Source organism: Talpa occidentalis, unplaced genomic scaffold (assembly GCF_014898055.3).
Source record: "Talpa occidentalis isolate TD23 unplaced genomic scaffold, MPIMG_talOcc4v2.1 talOcc4.9, whole genome shotgun sequence".
NCBI classification, from domain to species: Eukaryota; Metazoa; Chordata; class Mammalia; order Eulipotyphla; family Talpidae; genus Talpa; species Talpa occidentalis.
In genome coordinates, this window is record NW_023605305.1 from 24,862,334 (window position 1) to 24,877,882 (window position 15,549).

At 45.6% G+C, this 15,549-nt stretch overlaps 1 protein-coding gene across 10 annotated transcripts in view; it reads left to right on the top strand.

The window, feature by feature from the left end:
- NFYC (nuclear transcription factor Y subunit gamma) overlaps window positions 1–10,177 on the top strand; it is a 61,572-nt gene extending 51,395 nt beyond the window's left edge. For all 10 annotated transcript variants that reach the window (XM_037500627.2, XM_037500629.2, XM_037500633.2 and 7 more), the window contains 4 exons: window positions 2,341–2,499; window positions 5,716–5,823; window positions 8,461–8,520; window positions 9,781–10,177. In XM_037500627.2, the coding sequence (XP_037356524.1) occupies window positions 2,341–2,499; window positions 5,716–5,823; window positions 8,461–8,520; window positions 9,781–9,900 (447 nt within the window). In that variant the 3' untranslated portion in view covers window positions 9,901–10,177. The remainder of the gene's footprint in view (window positions 1–2,340; window positions 2,500–5,715; window positions 5,824–8,460; window positions 8,521–9,780) is intronic.
- Window positions 10,178–15,549: the final 5,372 nt, after the last annotated feature.

Consider the following 15,549-nt stretch of genomic DNA (forward strand, 5'->3'; position numbering starts at 1 on the left):
AAGGGAATGATATGAGTCTTAGAAGGGATGGTGGAAATTCATCAAATAAAGAGGAGAAGGAGGGCTTTCCCAGTAGAGCACACAACATAAGCAAAGGCTTAGAGCTGAGAAACAGCACAGGGAGTGGTGGGAAGGTGTAGTTAACATAGGGGAACACAGTCTAAAAAGATAGAGGACACGTCCTAGGCAACCTTGTATATTCTAGTAAAGAGAGATTTGCTCAGAAGAAAAAAAATTTGGATGGAGGTAGATTTAACTATTAGGATTTTAGGGTTAATTTCCTGTTCATTCTTTTTATCCATGTAACAAATTTATTGAGTGCTAGCACTTGGCCATACTCTGTGCTAGGCAGGAAGGGTTCAAAGATGATCACAGCTAGTCCCTGCCTCAAGTTATTCACTGCGCTGTGATGCCTCCAGGACCTTCTCTGGCTAATGCTTGTGCCTCAGCAGTGCTGAGAGCTTCACCTGCCAAAGGTTTTATCCCTTTACAGAGTGAAATAAGAGTCTGCCAAGGAATGGTTCTGAGTGGTTGTTGGTCCTAAGAAGCTCATGGCTGTTGAGTCCTAAGAGTAGGGCACAGCATAAATGATTTGACAGCTGCCATGCTAACACAAGCCCTCATTTTCCTGAAATGATTTGGAAATACCTTGGAAATCCTCTTGGGAAAATTGAGTTGATACAGTACAGTGATGAGTTGGCAGTATGCATTTTTTTTTTTTAGTCAGCAAGAATTTCATCTATCCTCTTCTCTGCCATCCCAGACTGCTCAGCTTGGAACTGATAAGGCTTGTGTAAGGATGGTGAAGTTGGTCTCTTCCAGCATCTCCCAGTAGTTATTTCACTGTCCTGCTGGTTCAGGTGTCCTTGTGCTGTGTCACACTTCTCTGGAGCAGTCAGTAGTAATGGCTATTTTAAATTGAGTGCAGGACAGACTACATATTAATGATGGAATGTCCTTTGCAGGACAGACTACATATTAATGTTGGAAGGACAGCATTTCTTGGTAAAGTGAACCTTGTGTTCTCTTTCATAGAGTTGGAGACTTAATTCCTAGACATTTTCCCAAATAGACCAAGTTAAAGATTGTGGTGTGAGAACAGGAGATATTGTCCTAGTCCACTGCTTGTATTTTTACAGAGATCCTTGTTCTCGTTCTCCCCTATGTTCCTCCAGTTTGTAGTAATTTCTCCTTACCTAGTAATTCCTTGAATCTCATCTGTAGTTCCCAGAACATATCGCCTCCCCTTGTACCTTTAGAAGCACAGTAGCCCTGTGCCATCCGAATGTAAGCTTATCAGACTAGCAGCATCAACTGAAGCCCATGGCTCATTCAGATGCCCAGAGTTCTTATTGAGGTGATTCTTAATTCAGATGGGGAAAGATCATATCCAAATTGGGGGTTGGGTGGGATGCCACCCTCCTTGCACTACCACCACCAGAGGAGCAAGATAGGCTGGACTCACTGCTTTAGGTTATCTTTTACATCTAGGGCTGAAATTTTGTGAATCCAAGAAATTACTGACGGACCCTTTGACAGTTCAAATCTTTACTGTCTTTCAAAGGAGCTGGTTTCATGAGACTGTAATCCACTAAGTATGTAAGAAATACAGAATCTTCCAGGCCATTTGCATTCGATAGAAATTTCTTGAATCTGAGATTCCTGTTTCTAGAATGTAAAAATTTTTGCTTTCTTAAATTCTGTAACTTAGGGGTAGTCTCAGTTAAGATCCATGTCTTTGTGTCCAGTATCTTCTAAGTGTTTTCCTCTCCCATGGGAAGCTGTGTTATGATCTCAAGCAGCCAGCTGGCTGGTGTGGGCTGGAGTGGCTGTGCTGCTTGAATGGGGATGAAGCCATGTGCACTTTTTTCTCCTTCTAATGCCTTGCATGCCTAAGAAGATGCCCAGCATCCTGAACTTAGTAAATTCATACTGACCCCACTTTCTACTTAGTTTGCCCTCAAATTCACCTGCTCCAGACTTGACTTTGGCCATTTCTCAAGTGAACGGTCATAGTTGCTTTTAATTCTTTTGTACTGTATGAAAATCATTAAAGGGGCTGTGAAAAGTTTTATTTGAAATAGACGTTTGGGGCCTAAGCAAATTTTTTGTACTTTGAGCCTAAAAATTCAGTTGACTTTTCCTCCTTTTTATTTTGGAGATTAAGATGAGCAGTCCCCACAGGACTCTAGGTTGAAGATTGCTCTTGGTGTTGAGATGAGTTAAGATATTCCTGGAGGGGGTTGCACCTAGTTAAGTGCTCATTAACCCCTTGGGAAGTCTATAGGCTCTGAGCCAGAGCTCAGTCAGCTTCTCATGACTCATGACTTTTCCTTACAGACCACACCTGTGACCATGCAGGTTGGAGAAGGTCAGCAGGTGCAGATTGTCCAGGCCCAGCCACAGGGTCAAGCCCAGCAGGCCCAGAGTGGGACTGGACAGACCATGCAGGTGATGCAGCAGATCATCACGAACACGGGAGAGATCCAGCAGATCCCGGTAAGCCCTGCCCTGCTTCGACATCCTTGTGGCACTGTACTCAGTGCTGAAACAGGAGATACTTAGAGATTTCTCTCTTTCTCACACGCGTTCTCTTCGGTCTATATTCCTGTTATCCCAGACCACTATCTGCCTCACTGTTTACTCACTGCTTTTCTTTAATCCAGGTTCAGGGGTTCAGGTTCATCATTTGGGGTAACTCTTCTTGATTTCCCCTCATTCCACCTATGCAAGAGAAATTGTAACCACTATTTCATGGCAAGGCCTAATGGCCCTGTGAGGCAATCCTGTCTTTTGATTAGCAGAGAATAAGAGGGAGGTGTGTAGGGAAGGCCATAAATACACTTGTTGCATATTCATGAGTCAGTTCCCAGTGGAGCCTGGAGCAAAGTGTATTTTTGGCTTTCATTTAACTTCTCCATTCCTTCACTGTGGACTGCTGCTTCCTGTGTGCCTAGAGGGATTTCATTTCTTAGAGTTGTTGGGTTTTTTACATGTACTTGTTCTTCTGAAGAAAAAAAGAACATCCGTTGTCTTTTAACACTTGCTGTCTATACATTGGTCATTTTGTCACCGAAAAATGTGGAAAGTGAGTGACTTGGTGCAGTAATCCTTCTGTTTCTTGCCTCTTGCCCTTCCTATTGTAAATGCAGTGTAGGCAGATATAGAAACTCACTTGGACTTGGTTAACCACGTCCTCTTTGAAAAAAATTAGAAAAGTATTCTCAACTCTGTTTTTGGAACTGTTCTCATTTAGTTAAAAAGTAACAGGCCAGTGGATTGTACATTGCTCTCTTTGTCCAGAGAATCTCTATCGAATCTTCCCTTGCCCCAATCAATTCCAGGTTCCTTGCCTTATTGTTCCGGCCATCAACCTCTCTCTTGCGTGGTTTTCATTTTGCATGTGAAGGCACCAAAACATGTTCATTTAAGCCAGAGAAGGGGTTCCTACTTTGTAATAACTTTAACTTAGTGTTTTTAAATCCTTTTGGACACAGAAATTTAGCACAGATTTATTGCAAAATTCAGAACCTTGTCTTCACTGTGCTTAGGTATCTTCTGCAGGAGTCCACATTTCTACAAGAGAATAGTGATGACCTTCAGAAGGAAACTTTGCTTCTCTTTAGAAAGTCCAAGGGTAGACTTACTTGTTCTGTAATTTATGTAAAAAAGGCTATGAGGATTCCCAGACCTATCCTTGTGGAAGACTAGGGGCGGAACATCACCAGATGTTTAAACCTAAGCCTGAAAGAAGAGCTTCTTGCCTCAACAACTTTTCAGTCACATTTGAGTTTATGCAAAGAGCTCCCCGCAACTGAGAAATGTGAAAACCATCCCTGTGTCCGGCAGGACATCTTTCCCCACTCCCACAACAAGGCGATCGTCTTCTGTCCCGTTATTTGGCTGGAGTCCTCATGACTCCTGGGACCAGCCTCCATCAGTATCAAAAGATGAGGTTTCCTCAGTCTCTACCTAGCTGTCTTCATCCCCACACGCAGCTTAACATTATTCCTGGAAGCCACATTATGGGATTCAGTGGGGAGTTTTGGCTTGGTGTTATGGCTTCTCAGCAGTTCCTCTTGACATATTCTTAGGGGAAAAATGACTGCAGATCACAGTTTTGTTTTTTTGTTGTTTTTTTTTTTTTAAAGATTTTATTTATTTATTTATACAAGATGCGCGGGAGGGTGAGAGGATTCACCAGAGACAAAGCGGGGAACAGAACAGGCAGACTGACAAAATACACTGCTGAGGGGAGCAGCGGGTGCGACAGGAGAGGTCTGCAGCGCCATGTGGGACCCTCGCCGCCCGGCCGGGATCAAACCAGCGCTGCAGAGGCTGCGGACAGCTTCATAGCGTGGCGCTCAACCACCTGCACCGCCAGGGGAGACCCTGATCACAGTATTTTGCCTTCACAGTATTATGTCTTCTTTGAAGCATATATTAACAGATTTGGATTTTTGTCCATCTTACCTTTAGTAGACAATTCTGGAATTGTCTGCCAAGAATTTAGTCCTTTTTTGGTGGTTAAATTGTCTTTGAGGCTGGACGTTTAAGCGAAGCAGTTTGATTTAACACTGTATGCAGGAGTGCAGCTTCATCCTGTCAGCATTTTCCTCATGGAAATAAAGTTCCCTGCAGTGAACCTGGCTCTTTAAGGCAAGGAGAAGATTCACTTCAGGACAAGGCATCATGACTTTCCTGTAGGCCTTAAGAAGCTCACCCTTGCAATGAATAGACCATTCTACTCCTCCTCTTAGAATCGCTTTCATCCCCCAAATTCCAAGTGTGAATGTCTGCAGTCCTCCTCTGCTTGCTGTTCTCTCTGCTGAGCCCTAGTTTCTTTCACATTGTAACTGCCTTGGTCCACTCATTATCCTCATGCTCACAGCACTAATACTTTCATGGTATACTGGACTGTTAAGAGCCTGAGTTAAGGCTTTTAGCACACAATTAAAAGAAGCATGTGGTATTATTGTATTATCTGAAACTCAGTCTTAAGCATGAGGGACTCTAAGGGTATTTTTGTAGCTTTGGTTTCCCCCGATGGGGTTTTCTGTAAAAGGTTTATTGATTCAGCTTCCCCTTGGGAGGTGTTTGCCCAAAAGCTAGTGCTGAACACCAAGGATCCTAAGAATTTCTCAGACCCCCATTGGTGCTGACTCTTGGGGATAAAGAGAGATTAACAGGCCATTCTTACTTTGAAGGTATGCAGCATGGGCGTGGACAGTGCTTGGGCTCGGGCATGGAGTGACTGCTGGATGCTTTGGGCTCCTGATGGATGCTGGACCTCTGCTCAATATTAGCTCAGCCGTTCTGGGAACTGGCGTGTGGAGATGGGCTTGGGGGTTACTTAAGTCCAAGCATTCCAAGCATATCAGGCAGTCTTGGGATAAAATCCCAAGGTAAATAGCAGACAGCTAAGAGTCAGTGAATATTGAGGTTGCATCCATGCTCTATTCACACATATCACAAGATCCTCTGGAAATTTTTTCCCAAGTCCATTCAGAGAACAACATTCTTTTGTGTCGTGGGGATGTTACGATTTTGTTTTGAATTCTGTTAAAAAAAAAGAACTTTTCTGGGTAGACTTCTTTGGAAGGCTGGGGGCTGGTGTTATGGGTCGGGGATGATCACCATCTCTGGTCATGAAGTTTGCCTGTTTGAGGCTGTACTCAGTCTCCTGTGGTCTGTTGGTCTCTGCCCTTGCCCTAGGTGCAGCTGAATGCTGGCCAACTGCAGTATATTCGCCTAGCCCAGCCTGTATCAGGCACCCAAGTTGTGCAGGGACAGATCCAGACGCTTGCCACCAATGCTCAACAGGTATGTATACCAGAGATGCAGGGTTTGAGTTGGGGACCAGCAGGAGCTGGCTTCAGGCTGAGAGGAGCGCTCAACACACAGCTCTGACCACCTGTCCTTCAGCAAGAGCCATCTCCACACCCGCACAGCTCTTCTACATCCCAAGGGACCAATGGGAGTAACTGGAGGATTGGATTCAATGTTTCTTAGCCATCATATTCTCAGGGGAAAAAGGAACACAAGGCAGAAGTCTGAAGAATACTTGAAGATGGCCTGATGTGTGGTGCGCATATCTAAACTGGAGGAAGCATTTTTGACAGACAGCCTCATTGTTAGGCTCATTGTTTCCATCTTTAAACCTAAATAGCTGTCGTGTCCTGGCGCCTCCTGTGACCTTTGGAAAGCTTGCTTAGATCCTTCCTCACCCCCATCCCTAGCCAGAAATTTCTTCCTTCCTCCGAATCTTCTCTCGTGTTCTGAGATATTGAAGGCTATGAGCTGCATGTGCTGAGGGGGCTTCCTCCTGGGCTCAGGGACTGGGGTCCTGGCATCATTTTGCAGGGGTGGGGGTGCTGATCAAGGGGAGGCATTATTAATGGATTCTTTTGCCTCAGACCCAAAAAAAGCAGCAATCGTTTAAGAGCTGGGCCCATCTGGCCCAGTTGCATTTCTAGTGATGTATCTATTGACAGTGGTGACAGAGCTGAGTTTGTAGAGCAGGTCTCCAAAGATCTCATTTGGGAAAATAGGAGGAATGAGCCAAAAAGCATGGCTTGTGTTCTATATAGTCTCTGGGCTCCTTAAAGAAGCCATTCCAAACTCATTCCTTGTCTTGCATAAGGATTGGGCTTTTCCCTAACTTCCTTGGGATTCAATGATATAGATTTGGATCTGAAGACTGGCCATACCCTTGGGAGTCACTGGTCACTTCCCCTTGGGCGCCCCTCTATTTAAAGAAGAAAGAAACCTTGTAGAGTCTAATCTGGCATCCAAAAACTTTTTATGGCCTGGGGGTGAGAGGAAATGCATTCTTGGTTCTCCAGAGCCAAGTTTGACACTAGAACTAAAGCCAGGAAGTGAGAGAGTTGAGTATACAGAGAGTTGAGTATACAGAGAGGAAAAGGAGACGCAAACGGGCATCTGAGGGCTAATTATGATTGTCAGAATACAGTAAAAATATGTGTGTCAAAATATAAGAGATTGTAATTGTGAAAATCTAGCATTTAGTAGGTGCTCAGTAAATGTTTGTTGACCGAATCCTGGGTAAACAATATATAAAAGGACTTTAAAGGCAAATGAAGCTTTCTTCTCAGCTAATGTGGATGGCAATCTTGCTGGCCGCAGGGGCCAGTTAACCTTATTTATAAGAAATATTTTCCATCTGTCTTTGTCACTCATTTATTTTGCAAACATTTCTTGAGTACTTACTTTGTACTGGGAGGGGTAAAGACAAAACTTAACTCCTGCCTTCAAGCAGCTTAAAGACTGCTGAGAGGAGAAACAGGGAATGAGAATAAGAAACCCTCCTGAAGCCCTTTCATACCTGTTGGTTCTTCAGAGCCTCATGGGTAGGCCTGACGGGCTGTTTTGGGCTGTTATGACAACATTCAAGAGGATAGTCCTTACCTAGCTGTGATAATTCCCCAGCACTTGGGGCGCTAAAAGTCAGGTCATGCATAAGACTCCAGAACACAAAATATACAACCCCTATAATTCTCTTTTAATGTCCACCTACCCTCACTCCCCACCCTCTGTAAGGTCTTTCTGTGGCTTCAGGTTCAAGACAAACAAAACCCCTAGTTCCAAGGTGCTGGCAAGACAGGGCACACAGAGGATATTGCTAGTCAGATGTTCCATAAGCACCCGTGTGTGCACAAGCACGCATCAGTCTTCCTTCTAGTCTTCCAGGCGTGTCCATCAGGTGGCATTACATGATGTGGTTCTACATATCAGTAAAATCTTCTAAAATCTTGCAGAAGATTTGAAGTCTGTGATAAATGTTTTCTTTGCTCATCTCCCTTGTCCCTCCCCCCTTCCTCCTTGGCCCAGATGGCTGCATGTGGCCGCTCTTGGAAAAAGTACTTCATAGGTTTGCCATGTGGGCTGCCAGGGCCCAGGCCTCCTGCTTGCCAGGGTGTTTCATGTTCCACTCAGATAATCTGGGTGATACGGGTTGGCTTGGAGCCCACCTTCCAAGAATGAGAGAGACCACTCACCACTTTGCTAACACTTTGCAGTCTTCCTTCAGTGGCTGAAAGACAGACGCTTAGGGTTGCTGCTTAAACTTCATAAAAGTTACGCCCTATCTTGCCAGCACCTTGGAACTAGGGGTTTTGTTTGTCTTGAACCCGAAGCCACAAAAAGACCTTACAGAGGGTGGGGAGTGAGGGTAGGTGGACATTAAAAGAGAATTATAGGGGTTGTATATTTTGTGTTCTGGAGTCTTATGCATGAGCTGACTCTGAGGCGCCCCAAGTGCTGGGGAGTGGGAGGGACCCTTGCCTTCCTCTGACTTACTAAGTATCTGTGCTGTGCCAGACCTCATTTTGGCACTCTATGTGTATTGTCGCATTTGATCTTCACCACCCTCTCCTGGGTGGTGGACTCGTGACCAGACCTTGCAGCTGACATGCCTGCTCTGCCTCTTGATTCCCACAGATCACACAGACCGAGGTCCAGCAAGGACAGCAGCAGTTCAGCCAATTCACAGATGGACAGGTAGGCCCAGCCTGGACAGGGGCACAGGGTGAGGAGTTATGAAAGTTTGCAGGTGATATCTGTGGGTTGGGATGGTTAGGGCTCCTAGCCTATCTTCCTTAACAATAAGTGGACAGAAATTGTTAAAAACAAGTAGAGCCTTTAAATCAGGATTCCTGTCCTTTAGATTTATAGCCTGGTGGGGGCTGAAGATAATCTTAGCTCAAGTCTGTTTTTCAGAGGAGTAAACTGTGCTCTAGAGATGGGCAGTAGCTTGACCCTACTCACTCAGCTGCTCACTGCAGAACTGGGACTAGAATGCGGCCTCCTGGTTCCCTCTCTACCGCTGGTTTTTCTCTAAGCCATGCTGCTAATAGTATGGATTAGGTGAAAGGCAGAGAACCTGTGCCCTCTTATGCTTGTTCAGTGCTTGGAATTCAGTAATTCTAAGCCCATGAAAGGAAGGACTCTTCCTTTTCCCACCCCCTTTCCCCACACACTGCAGTCTCAGAGTTCCCTGAGGACATAATTGGATGACATGGGTAAGTTTGTGTTCTCTTTTGCCCAGAGAAAGAGGAGTTGGCCTCATCCACCTCTGACTTCTACCAGCTCTAGGTGCTAGGTTCACATGCCAGGGCTCCTGTGGCAGATGGTATTGGCTTTTGGTTTCTTTTGGAGACACCTGAGAAGCCAAGTGTTCAGTTGGCCCTAGCCTTCCATAGTGGCTAAGTGAGCATCATCGCCACCCCTCATGGGTCTTGGCTTATAGTAAGTGTTTAATTGCAGGCTTCTTCCTTAGCAAGCCCCATGTAGGAAATGCAGGTTTACTGTAGCCTCAGTCTGAGCCAGGTACCCAGAAGAAAGGGGGTAATCATATTGCCCCTACCGGTGAGGAATGCCGAGATAGGGAAATGCTGACTTCCAAGCTGCTGGTACAGTGGTTCGAATTGCTTGTGTTTGTCACAGAGGAACAGCGTGCAGCAAGCTCAATGCTCTGAGCTAACGGGAGAGGCAGAGTCCAGAGAAGTGAAAGCCACAGGAAATGCAACTCCCTGCACCTCTTCCCCGCCCACCACACACACACCCCCACACCAGGCTCGTGGTGCCTCCTGTGTCTGCTGTGCCCAAACCCAGCAGAGCTCCACATCCCCTCCTCCCTCTGATGCCTTGCAGTGGGTGGTGGTTGAGGTATCTGGGGCCCCCAGCCAGCTCGAGGCCCATAGGGAGCTGCATGCCCCTCTCCCCGGGGTGACCTCACTTTCTCCTCTCCACCCCTCACAGCAGCTCTACCAGATCCAGCAAGTCACCATGCCTGCCGGCCAGGACCTCGCCCAGCCCATGTTCATCCAGTCAGCCAACCAGCCCTCCGATGGGCAGGCCTCCCAGGTGACCGCCGACTGAGGGCCTGAGCTGGCAAGGTCAAGGACACCCAACACAATTTTTGCCATATAGCCCCGGGCAGTGGGCACAGCCTCCCTCCCCAGAGGACCGGGTCGACCTCAGCGCCTCCTGCAGGCTAGGACACTGGTGCACTACGCCCCACACCTGGGGGCCGAGATTCTCCAGCAGAAAGATGCAATATTTTTTATTTCCTTTTTTCCACTTTTTCTCCAAGAAATCAATATTTCAGTATGTGAGCTATGTGTCCAATTCTATGAAATGAAAATATTAAATAACATATTTATGGCATTTTCTTGAAGAGTGTTGTTGAAGAAATACGTGTTTTGTTTTTCTTTTTTAGTTCTTACAGCCATTTCTTTTTAAGAGCAAATCTGTTCAGGGGTGTATGTTATCTCCTGATTCTTGGAACAGGCTACTGCCCTGAGGATTTGCCACCTTGTTCTGCCCTCAGATTAAATTAGGTGACTATGTGTAGCCTGTTTCTCGCTAGTGGTCCTCCTCCTGTGCCCTCCTGTTCTTGCCCCGGAGCTTTGTATGTTTGCATCCAGGATCCAGAGGTCATGGAAACATTCCCGATTTAGGAGATGAACTCATTTGCCACAGAGAGTGGGCGGTTTCATTCCCAAACCCTTCTCTCCTAGGGACCTGAGGAGACTAGAACTTTGTGCATTTGCTTCCCTCCCCCCATTTTTTATTTCATTTTTAAAATGCATTAAAAATTGTGCTAGTCTCCTTTGCTGCATGGACTTCAAACTGCATGAAATGCAATAAATCTCATTTTAGATAACTTAGAGTCTGGGTTTCTGTGTTTGGGAGAATCCATGGGGCCACTTTGCTTTGGAAAGGTTTATTTTCCCTCAGCTTGGGTGTCTGTGAAAGAGGGAGACCCTTGTGAGGAGGGGATGTCAGAAGCCAAGGGAACTTACACTGGTTATCTGATTCAAGCTGAGGTCTTCAACTGATTTAAGAAATGAACTTCATCAGAATCTACTTGCTGCTCAAGCTGCCTGCCTGTCTTCCTCCTGGCCTCCGCTGCATGTTTGCCAGACTCAGATATGTCCTACTTGGTCAAGAGTCAAGAGGGCATCTGTCATGGAGAAAGCTGTCACTAGCCTTCAAACAAGGACCGGGCAAATTCCTCCACTGCTAACTGCTGTGGCATGGAGAGGCACTCTGAGCTGCCTGCTCATAGCATGGCATATGCTATTAAGGGCAGCTCGAGCTCCTTGTCAGACGATGATACAGAAGGTTCTCCAGGGAGTGCCTGCTTCCTACTAATTAAAGCCAGGAGAATAGAAAGAATATTTCTCCTCTTCATTGGCCATAGGGGCCAGTGGTGAGCTCTGTGTTTTACCTCGACTGTGCCATCCTTTCAACTAGAATGAGACCCGTTGTCACGGGAAGTGCAGAGAACTAGATGCCAGGGGATATAGGTATTAACTTCTTCTCTGCCAGTAATAGGTCATCAAACCTTGGACAACTCCTTTGTCTCTGGGATTGTCTCAAGGGGCTGGACAAGAGGCTTTACTATTACATGATGTCAAGTCTCACCCTGATGCCTTTCGAATTTCCTCACTGTATATCCACCGCTGTCAACCATGGTAAGTATTTAGACATCTCTGCCATCTATTTCATTTTCAGTCAGTTCCCTGAATGGAGCTTACCTTATGCCACCAAGAAAATAGACGACTTTCATGAAAACCATGTATGATGAAATAAGATGACAAATTAGAATGAAGAAGAATATCATTGAGTAGGAAATCAGCGTTATAGAAAGCAGGAACACAAATATCTGGGCCATAAAGATCTACATAGTTGTTGAAGTTGGGTTTCACATTTGATCCCCGGCTTCTTGGCCATTAAAGCAAAAAGATGGGGCCAGGCAAGAGTGATACTGTAGACTGAAAAAAAGAATCTTTTGCAAAAGTCAAAGTTTTACTGGTTTGAAGGTTCTGTCCCTCTGATGTCTTCAGGGCAGGTGCAGAGGGATGCTGTGACCTCACGTCAGTAGCTCTGCCCCTGCAGCTGGGTCAGCGGCAGCCCCACAGACTTCTGAATCCCAAACTCAGCGTTCCATCTCCTGTATCCAGTTAATCTTCATTCTAGCTCCAGACTTTTCTGTGAAGGGGATCATCTGGCCTTTCCCACTGTCCTGTACCCAAACACGTCTCCATGAGACATGTGAGCACAGATACTGGGCCTTCCCCCTGTGGAAAGTGTGTGGAGCACTTGTGTGCATGCACTGAAGGGGTCCTGGCTTGGGAGAAGAGGCAGAATTTCACTTCCTGGCTAACTTTCCATGTAGAGGCCACTTGAAAACTCCAGTGTAACAGGAATTTCAGGACAGTTGGTGGATCCCCATTTTCCCAAAGGCTTTCATTCTTCTGGACATGTTTCGATTGGTTGTGATTGACAAGCAACTTCCTTGCTGAGCACGTTCCCTTTAAATTCCTTGGCCAGCAGGGCCTGTCTGGGTGTAAACAAACACTTTGGTGCAGCCCAAGAGAGTCCCTATCTAATACCCAGCCGATCCCCTTACATCCGGAGCACTCTTTACACATTTTTTCCTAACATTTGCAGCATCCGTCCTCCCAATGATCTTCACAGTGACCCTGCAGGGGAGACAGGAAGAGGGATTGTGATCTCTGTGTTACAGATGGAGACAGGGAGGCTCAGAAGTATAGTGACTTGCCCAAGGTCACTCTGAATTAAGGGTGGAGCTGAAACCAAAACCCTGCTCTGCTGACCCCTGTACATACACTATTGCCTTCTGGCCAAAGGGGTGTGTGTGCCCGTGTGTGTGAGAGAACATTAATTTTTACTAAATGTGAATTGTCTCCTTTTGCAAAAAGTCTCCTCAAAATCACTGGCCCAGCCATAAGTATATGCAGTATAAACAAAGCAATCGGATCTGGTGTGGATAGCTGAGCTGGGATAACTTAACTTTTCTGGAGGCTGATACTAGGTGGAGACTGGAAGTCCCTGGGATTTCGAATAGCCCACCTGGTTGACCTTGCTGCTCAATTCTGCCAAGGCCACAAGGGGGCAGCATGTAACACCTAAGTTTCCTGAAGATGTCCTGTCCCACCCTTTTCCCAACTTCGCCAACTCTAGGAAACTTACGGGGAGTGATTGTTCCCTTTCTCAGAGGATACTCGATCCTTAACCTCTTCCCTGATAAGACCCTTAAATTGTGTTTGTTTTTTGAAGATTTATTTATACATCCAAGTGCTGGGGTGCTGGCCAGAGGTGGGAGTGTGTGTGTGAGAGGATTCACCAGAGACAGAGTGGGAGAAGAACAGACAGACTGACTGAAATACACTGCTGAGGGGAATAGCAGGCGAGACAGGAGAGGTCTGCTGTACCATGTGGGTCAACTCCCTGGCTGGGGATCGAACTTGTGCTTCAGTGGCTGCCAATAGCTTCATAGTGCTGAGACTTAATCCCTTGCACCACCAGGAGGCCCAAGACCCTTAAATTTTGAAGGGAGGGGCCTCCCTAGGGCAACAATGAGGACAAGAAAAACTATCCAAGAGTATTACATCTGTCTCCATTCTCCTTTCTCCTGCACTCTGCTTCCATCACACTGGTCCTAAACTCACCTCCATGTTTTCAGAATGTACTGGCCCCAGTCCTGCAATATCCTTTTATGTCTTTTCCATATATATCAAGGCCTCATTTCAGTGGTCTTACTGAGCAACTTCTAACTCCTGGGGTAGAATTAGTGAAGAGCTCTGATCTCCAACAGCTCTGATTGCCTCTATTATTGGTCATACACACATCAGGCAAATATTTCTCTGACACTTTGTGTGTCAATGTTTTGGACATTATGAAGACAGTTGAAAACAAGTCAGACCAGGTCTGTGCTATCATGAAGTTTATCTTAGTTGGGGACAGGAGAAGACAGTAGGAGTGAGAATGAGAGAGAGACAAAACACAAGACCAGTTCAGCTCTGAAGAAATTACCCCTCTGCTGGAACTTTCTGGTTTGGGCTGTTATCTTCACAGACAGTCCTCTCCCAGCTCAGGGTCATCCATGAGGGTCACCTGCAGAGCCCAGCACCAGCAGGGCCTAGTCTTTACCCGCCTCTCTAGCCATCCATTGGCCTCCGTAAGGTGGTATTTAAGCCCCCCAACCCCTTTGAGCAGAGGACCCTAGGGTGAGGTCCAAAGCCTGGTCACATGACCAACTTGGGTATGGCCTCTGTAAGGCCCCCTGAACCAGGCTGGCAACATTACAGCTTGGATGCTGGCCCACACCCTAGTATGGGAAGAGGGGACAGGAGGACAGCAAGGTGGTCACTTAGGAGGGGTGAATCCAGCTGTGCCAGGCTGAACTGGGCTCCTCTGGCTGGCTGGTGCCAAAGAGACCTGAAACAGAGCTGTCTCCCTTTCACAGCCCTGAATCCACCACCTCTTCAGCTCCCAACCTTTCTCCCAAGCTCCCCTGCATTCAGTGAAGGTCTGTGGGAAAGAGGCTTTCTAAGATCTTGGATGTGTCAAAATGTCTTTATTTTGCCTTAAATGACAACTTGGCAATGTGTGGGATTCTCGGCACGCAATTATTTGCCCTCAGCACTCTGGAGATACTATTCCATTGTCTTTTGGCATCTGTTGTTGCTGATGAGAAGCTTATTGTCAATTCAATTATTGGACCTTTGTAGATAAATCATCTTTTCTCTCTGGTGGCTTTTAGAATATTCTTTTTATTCTTAATGTTATACTTAAGCTATAAGGTGTCTAGATGTAGTTTTGTTTTAAAAGTATCTTACTAGGCAGTCTGGACCTTTTAAATCTAGAAATTCACATCTTGTTTCTGGAAAGAGCTTCGTCATTCATTCCAGTATCTTTTTCTGAAACTAATAATATGTATGTGCTGGAGTTTCTCATTCAATCTTCCATGCTCTTGTATTATGTTTAATCTTTTTATTGTTCTGTGCTTCATTCTGGAGACTTTCCCATTTTAGTTTCTAACTTACAAATTCTCTCTTCAGCTACATTTACTGATTTATTGATTTTTTTAAAAATGTCAGTAACTTCAGGTTTTATTTCTATAATCTCAGAACGTTCTATCCTAAAAATTCAGACTATGGTTCTGTTCATATCTGCTACATGTTCCTGTTTGATAGCTTTCTGTTCTTATTTTATAGGTGCTATTCATTTCTTTTATCTTTTTGAAGATGTTAACTATGTTAAACTTCCTTTCAGATTGTCACATTATCTATAGATCGTTAAGTATAATTCTCCCATGAGAAAGAAGTCTCTCAAGATATCATACTTCTTATATCTTGAGATGTTAATCCTTCAAATAGTTATTTTCAGCACATTTTCCTGACTGTACTGTGGAACAGGGAAGCTCCTATGAGGGACAACTTCTCTGTTGTATTTGCCCACACCATGGGCAGAGTGTGGACCCCAAACTAGCTCTAATGTCTTGGCTTGGGATTTTTTTCATGGCATGAAAATCAAGTCCTGAGCCCACCCCCTCATGTGGACAGGCTTTAGGTATCATCCCCATATGGATGCTCTTTCTACCCAAAGCCAGGGCCAGGTGGCTAATCGGGCAGAGATTAGTTTAGTTCTGTGGATAGGGGGCAACACTTCCCCAAGACCCAGCTTTAAGTGGGGAGCCTACTGGAGTCCCTGCCA